The following is a 16,187-nucleotide window of genomic DNA, read 5'->3' as shown; positions in this document are numbered from 1 at the left end:
TATCTCTAAGCTCCAAGGATCTGACAGCACTGGTCACTTGTTGGGCCGGGGCAGGGGAAGCCCTGCCTGCTACTGTCTTCCCTCTGCGCCCCCTCCTCCACAGCTGAGGCCTGTCTCCCTTGCCGGAACTGCCCCCATGCTGACCACCCAGCGGAATGGCCCCGTCACTTCCACACATTCACCGGACTCAGCCCTTTCTCTCCGATAGGCTTTCAGGCCTCTCCCAGGCATGAATGCCATCCCAGTGGCCCTGTCAGTTCCCAGGTGCTCTGCCCACCTGCCTGCCTGAACTCCACTGTTGAAAGGGGGTGTCTCTGAGATGCTCAAGGGAGCCTCAGGTGACAGAGCTAACCACGGGAATGCTCCCTCCTCCTTGGTCGCCCCCCTTCAGGCGGCTCTTGAAGAGACTTGGCATTGCACCCACATCTCAGGGCTGAGGGCTTCCCCTAGCCTTCCCACAGGGTCTCACAAGGTAGCGCAATCCATCAGTCAGAGAAGTTCATTATCAGCCCAGTACCAGGCAGGGATGTGGTCCATGCTTCCCCTCGGCAGGCTGCCATCAGAAATGCCCCCTTGATCTTCACCTGCGCAAACAGCCCACAGGATGGAGTTTAGCCCTCCACAGGCAGGAAGGAGCTGGGGAATCTCTGGATCCTGCCACTGTCACCCTGCTGTTTGACCTCGGACAACATTCCTCCTTTTCCAAACATGTTAAACTGAAGGTCCTTCTGTGGATTTCCAGGGACAGCCTTAAATGATGCAGTTGGCAGTCATCTTGGCCCATTCTCTCTGGAGGCAGTCACCACATCTAGCCTCCTTTCATTCTTTTTCCTCCTTTTCGTTTTTTTTTTTTTTCTTTCTTTCTTTCTTTTTTTTCAAAGACATTTATTTATTTATTTATTTATTTATTTATTTATTTATTTATTTATTTATTTATTTATTTAATGGAGGTACTGGGGACTGAACCCAGGACCTCACTGCATGCTAAGCATACACCCTGCCACTGAGCTATATGCCCAAACCCCTCCCCCCCTTTTTTTTTCTTAAAACCGACCCTGTGGATGAGTGTGGGAGGAAGCCAATGAAGATCTCGTGAAGGCCCACCACTTAGGATGTTTCTTCTTTACATTCTTCCTAGGGTTGGGTGGGGGTGGGGGTGGGGCAGGGGGGTTGCATAAGCCAAGTCTTTATGGGGTGTTGCTAAGCCAGGTCAAACTCTCCCCAACTTTTCTCCCCAACCAGATCCTCTTTCCAAGGCCATGGACGAGCTGGGAGAGAAGGGCTAATCGGTGGCACAGCTGTGTTCCCAGGAGTCTGGGTCATGCCTGGCTGCCCAACTGCATTGGATTGAGTGACACTGTGGTTAAGAGATTTGCCAAAAATCACACAGCTGGAGATGGCCCTCCCAGAGGGCAGGGATATCAGAGCAGGCCAAAGGGTCCAGAGTCAAGTCTTGAGGAGGAAGGATGCAGGGAGCCACGGAGAGTGCCCGGGGCTGAGGGTGGCAAGCTTGCTCTGGGCCTGACTGTGGACAGCTCCGGGGAGAACAAATCACCATGCATTCCAGGGCCCCGGTCTTCTCATCTGGAAACCAGCAGGCCAGCCCATCGGAGGCAGAGAGATCCTAAATGGATCCAAGCTCCCTTCTAACTTTGGGTTCTCCAACTACTTTATAATATAGGGATCCAAAAATGCCCCCGAGGCCTTCTCCCATTTGCATGGAGTGCTGGGGCCACACCAAAGCTCAGATGTGGCTCACAGTCCCCCTCCCCTCCACACTCGCACCCTAGCCCTTGCCAAGGAAGTGGGATTCAGATCACTCTGATCCATCTTTATGTAAGGCAAGCAAATGATGGCCTTGCAGAGGGTTGATGCTTCCAAAGCCCTGCTGAGCCTGCCGGGTGGGTGACCTTTATGATTTCTCTCCCTCCTTGGGACCAGAAAGCTCTATTTGACCAACATTCAAGTCCCCAAACTTTTAGTTTGCCTGGAGCAAGCTCAGGTGTCTTAACTTTAGGGAATAACCTCCTCAGCCTTCACCAGACACCTTGAAGGGGGTGGGGTGGGGGTGGGGGACAACACATCACACGTACTGCCCTGTGACATCCTTATGGCCCCCACCGCAGGAAGAGCAGGTCCAGCCAGCGTCAGAGATCCAAACAAAGTTCCTTTTCCATGTGCATTTTCTTCCTCAATAGCTTAGACTGTAAAGTCACCAGGAAGCACGGTCTAGTGCTCCAAGCTCAGACAGACAGCCTGACCTCTGCCCTGGCTCCCAGGTCTGGCCTGGGCCAGACACCGCATTGCCAGGACTGTCTTCTCATCTACAAAACAACTCAGGCCTCTTCCTGCACAACACAGCCCCTCCCTCCTCTGGCAGCAGCAGGACTCAGGACCAGCCTATCTCTCAGGAGAGGGAATCACTGTGGGAAAGGGCCTGGAAAAACAGAGCAGAGTAAGAAAGGGTTCCTTGTAAGTGGGGGTGGTGGGGGCGGGCACGAAGACCTCAGGGAGTGTCTCCCCCATCTTCACTCTTCCACTCTCCTGGTCCTGAGGTGGAAGGTCCCTGCTCTGGGTTCCCCCACACTTGGGCTGGTTTCCTTTGCAGGGGAACAGCCTGATGTGCAGATAAACAGAGGGGCCCACTGTGGATGACTGCTGGGCATCTCCCGGGATCAGCAACACCTTCATCAGAGAGGTGCTTATGTAAGCACTCACTTCCCTTCCCCGCCCCCACCCCTTAAATAAGCAGGCCGTTTCCTCCCCTCCACCCCTCCCCTCGAGGCTGGGTCATTTTGCCTTCCTCAGGCTGGAGCCCGACTTCTCATCCAGTTTCGACCTCAACTGCCTTGGGTGCATCCTGTCTCTTGCTCCTTATGAGTTCTCCTTTTACACCTGCCTTTAACTGTGACCTGATGTAAAGGGGAACTTGTCTTCCCGGCTGTGCTGGTGGGACAAAGATTTTTGGAGCTGAGACACATAAGGCCTTGAGGTTGCTGAAAAATAAGCCCCTTCAGTGACACTCTGCCAGGCCTCTGGTGAGGATTTTCATCTGATCCTTAATCTTCCTTCTGCCATGATGGCCAAACACACCCACCATGTCCGCCTGCGGGAGGATCCAATGTCCCTGGCTGTCCTGCTACCAGACAAGGAAACGCATGTGCCTTTCATCACTGACACCAGACATGTGTTCATTCCCCATCACCAACACCAGGTGTGCATTCATTCTTCGGGGAGGAAAGGTTAATAGGAGCCGGGGCAGAGAAATCCACGGATTTGAAGAGGTAGGCATGCTTGCTTCCCAAAAGTAAACCATCAGACCCAGTTTCATGGCCCCTGGACAAGATCTATGAGAGTGGTACTCAACCCTGGCTGCAAGGTAGAATCCAGCCCCACCACCCTAATATCAATTAAATGGAAATCTCTAGGGATGGGATCCAGGCATCCACCAACTTTGGGAGCCACTGATCTAAAATAAAGCCTCATTTAACAATTTGGGAAACAGAAGCTCAGAAAGGGCACGTGATCTGCTCAAAGTTAAACAGCCAGTTGGGACAGAGCACTGAACAGAATTTGGGTCTCTGAACTGTGAATTCACCTCTCTTCCTATCATGGTTTTCCTTCTGGTCATTTTAGGAAAGAGGGACTTAATTTCAGGTATACATTAAAATTATCTGGGGAACTTTTGAAATATATGATGACAGGCTTCATCATGGAATTCTGATTTAATTTCTCTGGAGTGTGGCCTGGGCATATATATGTTTTGAAGTTCCTTGAGTGACTCTGATAATCATGATTCAAAGAAATCCTGCTTTAAAGGTAAAACTCAGAAAAAGAGAAAGAAAGGGGAGGGAGGGAGAGAGGAGGAAAAGAAATAATGCTGTGGAGGTCAGGGAAGGGAAGAATGTTCCTGGAGGAGGAATCTTTGGGATCTGCCAAAATTACAGGATGTTTGAGCTGGATCTTGGAGGAGAAATGGATTTAGATACTTGGAAGTGGTCAAAGGCTTTCCGAGGGAGGGAACAGTATGAGCAGAGTCCCACAGGAAGATATGAGAGATATAAGAGTTGAGAAGTGGACAAACAGATCAACTTGGGACTAGAGTGTGGGAGATCGTGACTGCCACACCCAGGAGCTTGGACTGCATGGTCAGGGCCACACAGCAGAAGTGCCTGGAGGGCTGCTTAAAGCAGATTACTGGGCCCCACCCTCAGAGCGCTGAGTCAGCGGGTCTGCAGGCGGGGCCCAAGCACTTATACTTCTAACAAGTTCCCCGGTGATGCTGATGGTCCACGGAGGATGCTTTAAGATCCACTGGGCTAGGCCAAGGGAAACCACAGGAGGTTATGGCTCTCAGATCAGTTGCAGACTGCGTGTGAGAGAGCGAGAGAGAGACTCACTAAGACAGGAACATTGATCTGATGTGGAGAGAGACAAACAGGAAGTCCAGAGCAGAGGCTTCTAGTAGAAGCAGCAAGGGGCTCTGGGGAGAAGGGCACCTAGATGATGACCGTGGAGCAGTGCAGAGAACGTGGTGACCAACTGGATTTGGAAGGAGGTGGAATCAGAGTCCAGGGTGAGTGAGCTGTGGAAACTAAGCGGCCCAGACGATGATGGTACAACTCTCGGAGCTGAGGAGCCAGGAGAAGGAGCAGGTGTGAGGTGGCACCCAGGGCTCGGCTGGAAGACGAACACTGCGCCCTTGTCCCGAGCTCCCAGCAAGCCCGTGACCTCTGACTCAGGCCTGGGGCATGCCAAAGTAAAGAAGACTGGGCTCTACTCCCCTAAACATCCCTGCTTCTGCCTTAAAGCTCCTGCCCTCCTGGGGCTGGGGCATGGGCTGAGCCAGCGTGGCCTCACCCACCACACAGAGCTTTGGGCCTGGAGGGAGCCGAAGACCACGGTGTGTCTCTTGCAGGTCAAATCAGGGAGGCAAGTTTAGCAAGCGTGGGTATGTATGTTACTCACGCTCAAACTCATTTTGTCCCAAACTCACTGTCTGCCTTCATATTGACAGATCGTGCTTGTTCCCTAAAGCAGTGATTCTTTTTTTTTTTTTTTAACGGGGGAGGGGGTAATTAAGTTTATTTATTTATTTGATTTTTCAGTGGAGGTATTGGGGATTGAACCCAGTACCTCAGGCACGCTAGGCATGCGCTCTACCACTTGAGCTATACCCTCCTGCCTCTAAAACAGTGATGCTCAATCTTGGCAACAGGTGAAAATCATCTGGGAAGCTTTAAAAATTCCTTGCACCCGGGCTGCATCCCACCCCAATTAGAAGAGAATCTCTGGAGTGGTCCTTGGTCACCAGTATATTTTCAAGCTCTCTGAATCACTCAAAAGGGCAACCAGGATTGAGAAATGTGCCCTGTATGGTGTGGGTAGGGAGCCTTCAAATAGTGTATTTATGAAAATGACATTTCCTCCTGAAGGAAATGGTTTGAATGCATCTAACTCTGCCCTGCCATCCCCCCACTCCCTCTACCCGCAGTGGGAACTCATCAAGGGACAGCCGGCCCGCCTGTGAAGGTTGGGGTGGGGGATGTTGACCAGGGCTGTGGTTCATGGAGGTGGAGGCCGTGCCCTGGAAGGGAGGGGCTGGAATGTCCAAAGTCCAAGGAGGCCTGCACTCTAAGAGGCCAGCCCGAATGTGGAGGGGTGGGGTGGAGTTCACAGCCAAGCCCACAGGGAGGTTTTAAGGACCTAAGAAGCCCCGTGGGAGGAGGGAGACGTGGGTGTGGGCAACGGGAGGGGCTCTGCACGGATGCTGGCAACTCCCAGAGCTGCAGTCCAGGTACAGGTGAGTGTGGGAAGCCAGGAGAGGGCAGAGTGTGACAGGGGCCCCGCTCCGGGTCCTCCTCCTTGACTCTGCCCAGAGACAGAAAAGATGGGGAACTCACCAGGGAGGGATGAACTCTAAGACCACTGGGATTTGGGGTCCTGAAGCTAGTACAGTTTAGGGGACTATCTGCAGGAAAAAGAATACAAAGTGCCAAGTATAACATGGAGTCCGGGCCTTGGAAGGAGCCTGGGCGAGGAGGGGCCCTGTTGTGGAGTTTTGTGACCTCTTGGTAAATACACTCTGGTTCACAGGCTAACGTTTTTGTGATAGGACATTCACTGTTTCATTTCCAAAGCGTGTCGTACCTTCCAGGGTGTTACCGGTGTGGTCCTATAGGTACTGTGACCTTCGGGACATCTGTCAGACCAGGGAGGCCAGTCATCCATTCTGTTTCTGGGGAAACAAAGGTGTGGAGAGGTGTCTCTGGTCAGTCACCCAACACGTCAGTGACTGTGTCACCAGCAAGGCCCTCAGTCCCAGTCCCACATGCCGATCATTCCCTCCACAGGCTGGCACGAGGACTTCCTGTGTGTCAGGGCCATGCTGAGCATGTTCAGTTTCACAGTGACTCAGCTGTGGCCCCGGATCTCAAAAACGAGACTTTCCCTCAAGGAGCTGTAACTGTGGTGAGGAAGCCAACTCACGCCAGCAATTACAGTGGGAGGATGAGCACAGTAGAGCAGGTGAGAGGTACTCCTCTCGGGCCGTTAAGGCAGGCTTCCTGGAGGAGGCAACATGGGAAGGAGCCTGAGAGAACTAGCCCAGCGGAGGGAACTCACCAGCCTGGGAAAAGTTTCCTGCACAGTGAACAGCTACAATAGTACCTATTAAGCACCTACTATGCACCACGCCTTGGTCTAATCATTACATATGTATGAAGTCAATGAGTCTCCATGACATCCTCACATGATGGGTACCATTATTATCCTCATCTTATAGATAAGGAAGCTGAGGCATAGTGCCATTGAGGAGACTGTTCTCAAAGTCACAGCTATTTAAATGGTGGGTCTGAGTACTAAACGCAGGAAGTCTGGCTTCCAGAGCCCATGTAGGCACAAAACTAGGAGGGGACTACTTGGAGCATTTGGAGAACTGCACGACATTGAGCATCTCACACACAGGAAGCGTAAAGGAAGCCAGCCAGGAAGGAGTCTGAGGAGGCCCAGAGGGCAGGATGGATCCTGAAGGGCCTAGAAGAATGAGTAACAGAGTGTGGGTTGGTCCTGTAAGGGGCAGGATAATGACTGAAGGTTTTCCAGATCCAGGCTTTAGAAAGGTTGCTCTGCACAGGAGATGTAATTAGAGAAAATGGACTGGAAGCCATCTGATGCGAGCAGGGGGGGCCTCTAAGGATGCTCTTGCAGAGTCCTGGCAAGTGCTGGTGCAGCATCAGCTGAGGCTGAGGGACTAGCTCAAAGTTATTCTGCCTCCAAAGACCAGTTTAACCAGCCTGAGAGAGGTGGGATGGGGGAGCAGGAGGAAGGTAGCAGCTGAATGCCCGAAAAGTGCTCTGGCTTTGGAGTCAAGAAACCTGAGTTCAGTGACCACATTCCCACTGGCCACCTTCGTGGAATAGTCAAATCCCTTCGCCTCTCTGAGTCACAGTTTCCTCATCCAGAAAGTGGGCATCATAATTCTTGCTCTGTCTGACTCACTCAGTTTGGTGAAATTCAAACAACATTATGTTTGTGAAAAATGACCCGTAAGTATCATTGGCAATCCAATGGAAGTTTTGACCCAAAAGTGATCAAGAAATGACCCACCAGTGTTATTGGCAACCCAATGGAAGTTTTAAAATGCCTTCACAATTAACTGACAGCCCTGAGACCAAAGGCTTCATCTTCTCAGGATGAAGTGGTTTCCTCTGCCTTGGGAACAGGTCTCACAGCTCATGCACGCTCCCATCTTTACAGGACTCACCAATCTCCTCCTCCTTTAAAGCCGAGCCCAGATGGAACCCCCTCCATGAAGTCTTTCTTCAGACCTCCACCTGGAAACTGCCTCCTCTTCCGCTGAAGGAGTGCTACTGACCAGCCCTTCCGGAGCCTCGCTTCTTCCTATCTTTGACTTAGCTGCAGCTCGTGATGGCTTCTGTGCACACACACCCCCAGCCTAGTGGCTGCTGCCTTTCTAATTCCTCTTTGAAGCACAAAGGACACACTCCGTGCATTTTTGTTTTGAATGATTAAAATACCGAGTAAGTGAATGGGCTGTGGTTCCAAAGAGAAGTCTAGGAAGACAGCAGCCCTGACCCAGTGGAAAGCGCAGAGGGTTCTCTGTGATGGCCCGAGGGTCAGAGGCTACCAAGGGCCTTTCAAACCCCGCTCTTCTCCAACAGACATGGAAATAACAACAGTGAGAACAACTGTATTCGCTGACAGCTATGAGTACTCATTCTACCACTTGTTAGGTGTTGCACTGAATCGCCTTATATAATCTTCACCACAAACCTATAAGGAGGTGACACTTTCCTCCAACATCGTGCCCAGTGCCTAGGACGGAGACAGTGCTCCGTTAATTTACAAAAAGAAATGCTAGATGAGGAAACCGGGCACCAGGAGATGCAGTAACTTGCCAGCGGAGTTGAGATTCAGCTCTTTACGACTTCATACTGGTTCTCATAAAAGAAAAGATGACAGGTTGTGAGCACCATGAGGCAAAAGCAGGCAAGCTGAAGGAACCAGAGTCTGAAAATCCAGGAGAGGGCCTGGAATCAGTGGTGCATGGCCAGCCCTCCCCCACCTGAAGAGTCAAGTGCAAGTCGCGGGTCCGCCCTCCGAGGAAGGGGGATGGTTTCAGAGTCCAAGGCCAGCAGAGCCCAGCACCTGAGGAGTAATGGAGTTTTATCTGCTTGAGGCTTTTCCAGACATTTCCTTATCAGCATTTCTTCTGGAAGGATCTGGGCAATCAGCTTCATGACAGGACCCAGGCTGAGAGAAACCCTGTTTATTAAAAAGGAGGGAGGAGAAGGGAGGGTATTGCTCAGTAGGTAGAGCGCATGCTTAGAATGCACAAGGTCCTGGGTTCAATCCCCTGTACCTCTGTTAAAAATAAATAATACATACATAAATAAACCAAATTACCTCTTCCACCCAAAAAAATAAAATTAAAAAAATTATAATTTTTTAAAGGGTGGAGTGGACTTGGGGTGTCCCAGGATCGGGCCCCCTCTCCCTCAGCTCAGCTGGTAAAGAGAAGCCAGAACAAGAGACAGAGTGTGAATGTTCAGGAGAAAAGCCACAGCCATCACCAGGGAGAGGTGGAGAGAAGCAGATCCTGGCTGACTGATCCCAGACCCCTGAGCTGCCTCCCCTCCATCTGATAAATGCTTCCTGTGAAAATGTTTACCCAGGAGGAAATGGATCAGGCTTCCCCTCCCCACCATGAGGAGGGGAAGAGGGGCTGCACCAGCCCCATAAATCCCAACAGCTGTCCGTGCTCACCACCCTGCCTCCCTGGGTGCCCTGGAGTGGGTGAGACAAAGGTGCCAGACACAGAAAGAGCTGTAGACAGGAGGCAGGGATGCAGCCGGGGGGAATCCATGGCCATTTGTCAGTTTTACCTCCTATTTTTATCTCCATTTCTTTTCCATTAAGTTGTCATCTGTCCTTGTTTGATCCTGGAAGTCCGAGACGAGTCACTGGGAACTGGTCCCTTTTCATTTTTCCCTGCTTAGGAAGTGATGTGAGGGAGGATCAAGAAAACTGTCACAGTGGATCTTAAACCTTGGGGGAAGTGTCCACAGGCCTGGAAAAACCATCTGCTTCCCGATATTCGGAGACTCTCGACTCCAGTCTCAGGTGTGCTGCCATCTCCTCTAAAGAGACACCGGACGTGCTGAAAAGAGTATGATGTCAGGAACCAGACCAGAAAGTTCAGTCCTGGCATCCCTACTTATTCACCCTGTGACCTGGGCGCGTCCCGTATCTTCTCGGAGCCTAGATTCCCTCCCCTGCAGAACAGAGACAATGATATTCCCTGCAGAATTTCCTGCGAGGGCCAAACTAGGGAATGTACGTACAAACGCTTAAAAACAGGAAAATAATGCAGTCATGGAGTTTTTTCTTGGCCGCGCTCTCCATCTATAAAATGGGTACAGTAATCTCTGCACCTCACTTTCCTGAATGTCAGGAGGAGAGGGGAGATAACAATCACAAAGGTGTCCAAGATCTTGGGTCAATTTTCCATTTCACCAATATCCAACAATCAGAGAATGAAAAACATTCCCAAAACTTGTTTCAGTTCTCAACAATGACTATCTCAGTCAGCAACAGCATCCCGAGGCAAAGCGCCAAAGGCTAAATTATTTTTTAAATATCACACCCTCAGTCTGTAAAAGTTTGTAATAACATATTTCTAGCTTAGCCCGAATATCTCTTTCACTAAAGCACCTCAATTCCCAGCAACAGTTCTATAACGTGTAACTCACAGAACATGTGTGTCAGAAGCAACAAGGACCTACTATATAGCACATATTCAATATTCACAGGGAACTATATTCAATATCTTGTAATAACCTATAATGGAAAAGAATCTGAAAAAGAATATATATATATGTATGTATAACTGAACCACCTTGCTGTACACCTGAAACACAACACTGTAAATCAGCTATACAGCAATAATAATAATAATACTAATCTCATGTTCTTGTGATGGACTGGATCAGAACTGCTGGGGGATCAGCTGGGAAACGACAGTTTCACATGCACATTAGGTGATTAAACGTCGTGCGTGCAGATGTTTAAGAGCTGCTAATCTGGAGGCCCCACGGTGTGCTGCCCAAGAGTCATTCCAACCTTCTCCAAGTCATTTAGCAGCCAAATCCCTGGACCCCACAAAAGAGGAGACTCAGATACACACAAATCTAGTAAAACCCAAATCATGTGACCCCAACTTCCAAGGCTTCACATCCATAGATGTGATTCTGGAAAAAGCAGATGGGAGAGGCTGGGTCAGGAGCCAAGTCTTAACTTGAGCCGAGACCACAGCAGAGATTAGCCCAAGGAAGGAAGCACAGCCGATGCATGGCACTTAAGTAATAAATAGGGCCACTGTGCCCTGCAAAGAGGGAGGTGGGCTGCAGGTGACAGCAGAGTCTAGGTCACAGGAACAATGTCAGAGGGAGGCAGAGAGGAAGAGACAAGCCAATCATTACAGATTCTTGGGACTGAGAGTTCTAATGACTTGCCTATTTCATTTTAATCAATATGTAGTTTCCGGGCATCTTGGATCTTGGAGACCCTGCAAGGGATTGATACATTCTCAGATACCAGGTGAGTGTGATTCATCTACCAGCTGACAGGATCCTATGACTTTCTATGTGAAATTAGAGTTGTGTGTAGAGATGTTAGATTTCCCCACAGGGCTGACCTCCCATTTGCTCATCAAGATGACCTGAACTTACTGTTTTCCATTGTGATTGTTCTCTGTGGCTCAATATGACTATTAAGGAATGTGGCAAGTGTCTGAAAATGAGTAACTTTTCAGCTCCATATGTCATTGCTGATGGCAGCCATAGGCCCAGTGACTAAAACAGGATGAGGCCCTCTTCTCCATTTCTCCGGTGAGCAAGTGGAGGCTCAGAGAGGTTAGAATAATGTCCTATGCCACACAGTATCAAGTTCATAGATAGGACTCTGCGTCTTCTATTTCAAATTTCTTTCCACTACAGCTTTCTCATTAAGCCTCAGAAACTTGATCTTTGAGGTACATCTAGAAAGCTTTCTTCTTAGCACCTTGAAAATCTGTAGAGCTCTTCCTTCTTGTTTTCTGGTTAAAACGAATTCCTCATTTAGTACTTTGGCATGTGAGTCAGGGTGACCAGTCATCTTGACTTCCCCAGGATGGTCCTAGTTTTAGCACTAAAACTCCCATGTCCCATGTAATCCCTCAGTCCTGGACACACCGTGACAGTTGGTCACCTTACCTTGAGCTCAGACCATCTCATCATCCCCTCAGGGAGGCTCCAGCTACATGGGAACCCATGACTCCTGACTCCCCACTGAGGCTCTGACTCCCTTACCTACATCCTCTGCTCCCCAAGAATCAGATCCTTCAGAGCAAATATGATCCTGGGAAATCACTCTCCATCCAGGTAAGCACTTTGGTGAACTTCTGATCACAACGGACATATGAGCAATACAAGAGAAAGTACACAGAAAGCAATATTAGACTTATCAGTACCAGTTGCCAAGTGACCATGGGTAAGAATTTGCTTTATTGAACCTCGGAGCTGGAAGGGAAAAATGATTTAGGACACAAACACAATGTTGGTCCCCAAGTAGTCTAGGACAAAGTGGTACATGTGTTCATTATTACGGCCACTGGAACAGGCAAGCTGGTTAAATCCTGGTTCTGCCACTTAATAGCTGTGTGCCCTTGGGCAGCTTGCCCAGTATCTCTCTGTACCTTAATTTTCTCATCTATAAAATGGAAAGAACAAATTCTCCTCCAGAGAGTTATTATGAAAATTAACATACAAATCATTAGAAAGTGCCTGCAGTAAATGGTTCATTGCTCCCAAAACTGACACACTGCATGGCCAACGCCAATGTCTAAATACAAGTATTGCACACAAACCAAGAGGAGGATAACAGGGGATTTGTTTCCCAATAATTGGAGAAAGTAAAGCAGGACTAGAAAACTGTTTTTCCAGAATATATTCTTTCTTCTTTACTTTGAGAGTCATTGTCTCCTCCACATACTATTGCCCCTGAACCTCATGATCGAGGTACCACAAACAAAAGAGGAACAAGCCACTGGATTACGAATTGCCCCTTGTGTTAGTATCACTTTATATATGTCAGGTCACTGTTACAAATCTCACCCCACCAGACCTGTACAAGCCCTTCCCATTATCAGCCAAGGTGGTCTGCCCTGTGATGTGACTAGTATTCACTACTTAGCATCTTAGTATTTCTTACTAAGCTGGGTACTAGGGGAGACGCAACAAAGTGTAAGAAGTGGGCGGAGCTGCCCCTTGATGCACATACTGTTTATCTGAGGGACAAGCTACGGGTGGGTAAGACAGTATGAATGAAGTTCCAAATGACCTGGGCACTCAGTAAGGATAGGAGAAGACAGAAGACACTGTGGGCCAAGGAGATCAGGAAAGGGAAGAAGAGAAACGAGCTGGCGTGTGTGGGGGGCCTGCTGGACTCCAGCCTTTCACACACATCGCGTTCAGTCTTCTCTAACTGATGCTATCATAGCACTGCCTATGGCCTTCTGACTTCATCGCTTCAGTATGCTCCAGAAAACTTCCAGCTTCCAGGATCTGTGTCTCTGGGCCTGAGGGCTTTTTCGAGAACGGAGCAGTCCAGTTGAGCTTGGACACTGGCTCTCTCTGGGAAATTAGCCCCCGTGGGGGACAGCCTTCAGCCAGCAGACTGAGTGGAGTTGGTGTTGAAATACCCCAGCTCCCTCGCCCCCCGGGGAGAATGATTTTCAGGGCATGTGTTTTACACTTTTCCAACACCGTCTCTGTTGGAATGAAGCTGCAGTCACCCGCAGTGGTGACCGGCTTGATAATGAACCCCTGACTGGTTGCCTTCCTTTCCCCATCCTCTGCCCTCGCCTCTGCCTGCGCTCCTCGCCCCTCCCCACCTACCAAATACAGCATTTACACTCACAGCCTCCTCTCACGGTCAAGCTTCTGGCCAAACCCCAAGTAAGACAGCTTCCTATTTCCTGTAAAATTGGTGAAAACTGTATCCTTTTGACTCATGAGAAAACTAAGACTGAAAGAGACTAAGTAGCTTGTCTAAGGTCACATAGCGAGCATCGGCTGGAGCTCAGGTCTGAACCCACATCCTTCCAACTCCAGGTCCATGCCTGTCCTGTGAGCACACTGTGAGAAGGGCACACATAAGCATGTCACTTGACCATGGGAATACAGCCCATCCCTACTGCCACACTCACCCCACTAGGGAAACTGGGAACCTACCCCAAATCAAGGTCTCTGGGATTTAAGGAGAGGAATGCTGGTAACGGGAGAAAAACAGCCATGTGGAAATCCTGCACTACACGTGTGAAGCCAGGTGCAATCCAAGAAATGGGAAGCTACCCTCTCTGTATGTGAAGATGCTGAGAAAATGTGTCAATGTCATTTACTTGGATGCACAGAAAACAGCTTTTGCAGCCACACACTTCCAATTTGTGGCCGTCTCTGCAGATCTTCTGGATTAAGGCAGAGTGTGGGGCTGTGCTGGCATGGGGAGAGTGGACGTTAACTGACAACCAAACCAGAGTCAGGGTACTTGAAAGCTCTGCAGCAGTTCAGGATGCTGTTCGTGAACCCAGGTGAAGTTCTGGCTTAGTTCAGAGGTAACCTCATCCAAGTTTTCAGCAAAATGGAATTATCGTGGTCAGGAACAGGTGGATGGCATAAATCACATGAAATCAGCCTAAATTTATCAAAAGCCATCAGCAAAGTTTCTTCTATTTACACTTAGCATTCTGGTTATCTATTGCTGCGTGTCAAACCATCCCCAAATTTAGTAGATTAAAACCACCACTGTATTCTATCTGACAGTTTTTGTGGTTCAGGAACCTGGGCAGGGCTTGGCTGAGCAATTCTGTTCCACGTGTAACTACAATTACCTGGAGGAATTCGTTTGGCGGATGGGCTGGTCTGATGGGTCTGAGATGGCTTCGCTTACACGTCAGGTTCACGGGTGGGCACGGTCGCAAGGCTGAGTTCAGCAGGGACTGTTGATCAGAAAACAAAAGTCTCCAGGAAACAAGGTGGAAGCTCCCTGGCTTTTTATGACCTAGCTTTGGAGTCACAAAGGGTCACTTCTGCCAGGCCACTTGTACAAAGCAGTCACAAGCAAACTCAGATTCAAGGCGAAGGGACTCAGACCCAACCCTTCAGTGGTTGGGAATGGTAAAATACAACATCCAGTTTGGGTCAGAAGCAAAAGAGGGAAGTAAGAGCCTGCAGGCTTTCTCTAAATCCGAGAAGTGTAGCTGGAGCTGCCCTGTTGGGGGATTTGTGACCTAGGGCAGAGACGGAACTGGGAAAGGAGGGATCTGGCACCGCTGAAGTCCCTGCTCTCCCGACAGCGCTCCCCGCCCCGCTTCCGCTCTGCTGCGCTGGCGGACAGCTCCACACGCAGCGCGGCAGTCCTGGTGAAAGCGCTGAGTGAAGGCTTTTGCCTGCTCAGGGCACGGCTCCTTTGGAAACCGAGAAAAAGGGAGGACGCCAGTGCGGGAGGGTTTGGCTGATTTGAGCAAGGTGTGACTTGAGCGAGGCTCAGGAGCCCGAGGAAGAGTGCCTGGTGTTGCTCACCTCACAGAAGAGCTGCGGGTGATCTCAGGTGACACGGGGCACTGTGGGCGAAGACGGCATCCCCCAAGGCAAGGTGACCGCGTGGGCTTCAATCCTGATGTTACTGGCCAGTTATGGAGAAGAGCCCAAGTAACAGTCTCTTACACAGCTACGGGCAGGTGCCTGGCACAGGTGTGTTCTTAGAGGAGGCCAACAAGGAAATACATGAACCAGTTTGATGTTTGTGTTCCTGCTTCCTTTTTTTTTTTTTTTTTTTTTTTTTTTTGTCAAGTAACTACATTAGAATTAGAGACCTAGAAGTGGACTGCAGTAGGGTGTTGGTAATGAAAGGAAGGGAAAGAAAGGAACCTGTTGTTGCCAAAAAACAACTTCCTGGCCTTGAACTGTGGTCCGTCCTGGTGTCTGGGAGTGGTGGAATGGTCCAACCCCACAAAGACCCCACCTCGGCCATGATCTGTTTACTCAAAATGAGCTTGAAATGTTTGCTCTGGTCCTAATTATTTCCCTCCATATTTGCACAGATGTAACCAATGGATGGATGGATGGATGGACTTACATGTCCTAGGCACTGTCAGACATATGAATCCATCAGTCCTTAGAAAACTCCGAGGAATAGGTGCACTCATCCTTATTTTACTGTGGAAGAAACTCAGAATGAATCAAATGGACACTCAGATTTGTCTATTTCCTAAGCCCCTTTCTACTTTTGCTCAGGCTCTGAGGTGGCTCTCCAGTCACCACCCACTTCTCCCATGGGCTGGAACACTGAAGCAACGTGGGCTCCTCCCTCACCCCCACGTGTGTCAGCAGACGAGTCCCAGACGTCTTCATCCTCAGTGCTCTTCCACCATTTACTCTCCTCATTCTTTCGTCCTTCATCCTTTCATCCTTTGACACCTGGGCTATTGTGTCAGCTTCCAGGCTCATCCTTCTGTCTCAACCCCCTCCAGTCCATCCTCCTTACCATAACCAGAAAGCTGAAACCCAGATCTAATCATATAAGCCTTTGCCCATGAAATTTCAATCATTCCCCACAACCTACAGAAT

The 16,187-nt window shown here is 49.6% G+C and overlaps 1 protein-coding gene across 5 annotated transcripts in view; it reads right to left on the bottom strand.

The window, feature by feature from the left end:
- Positions 1 to 16,187, bottom strand: part of LOC106728931 — a 44,832-nt gene that overhangs the window by 10,314 nt on the left and 18,331 nt on the right. For 2 of the 5 annotated variants that reach the window (XR_004320635.1, XR_004320636.1), the window contains 4 exons: positions 15,697 to 15,776; positions 14,450 to 15,318; positions 9,408 to 9,682; positions 7,289 to 8,787 (listed from right to left, as the gene is read on the bottom strand). Coding sequence is in view for 2 of the 5 variants with exons in the window: in XM_032481904.1 (XP_032337795.1) it covers positions 6,151 to 6,238 (88 nt within the window). In the remaining 3 variants the exon portion in view is untranslated. Of the gene's footprint in view, positions 1 to 6,150; positions 6,239 to 7,288; positions 8,788 to 9,407; positions 9,683 to 14,449; positions 15,319 to 15,696; positions 15,777 to 16,187 lie in introns of those variants that run through there. The other 3 variants (XM_032481904.1, XM_032481897.1, XR_004320637.1) reach the window with 2 other exon arrangements.

Source organism: Camelus ferus, chromosome 1 (assembly GCF_009834535.1).
Source record: "Camelus ferus isolate YT-003-E chromosome 1, BCGSAC_Cfer_1.0, whole genome shotgun sequence".
NCBI classification, from domain to species: domain Eukaryota; kingdom Metazoa; phylum Chordata; class Mammalia; order Artiodactyla; family Camelidae; genus Camelus; species Camelus ferus.
Note: the sequence above shows the minus strand (reverse complement) of the source record. Positions and strands in the feature narration are given on the sequence as shown.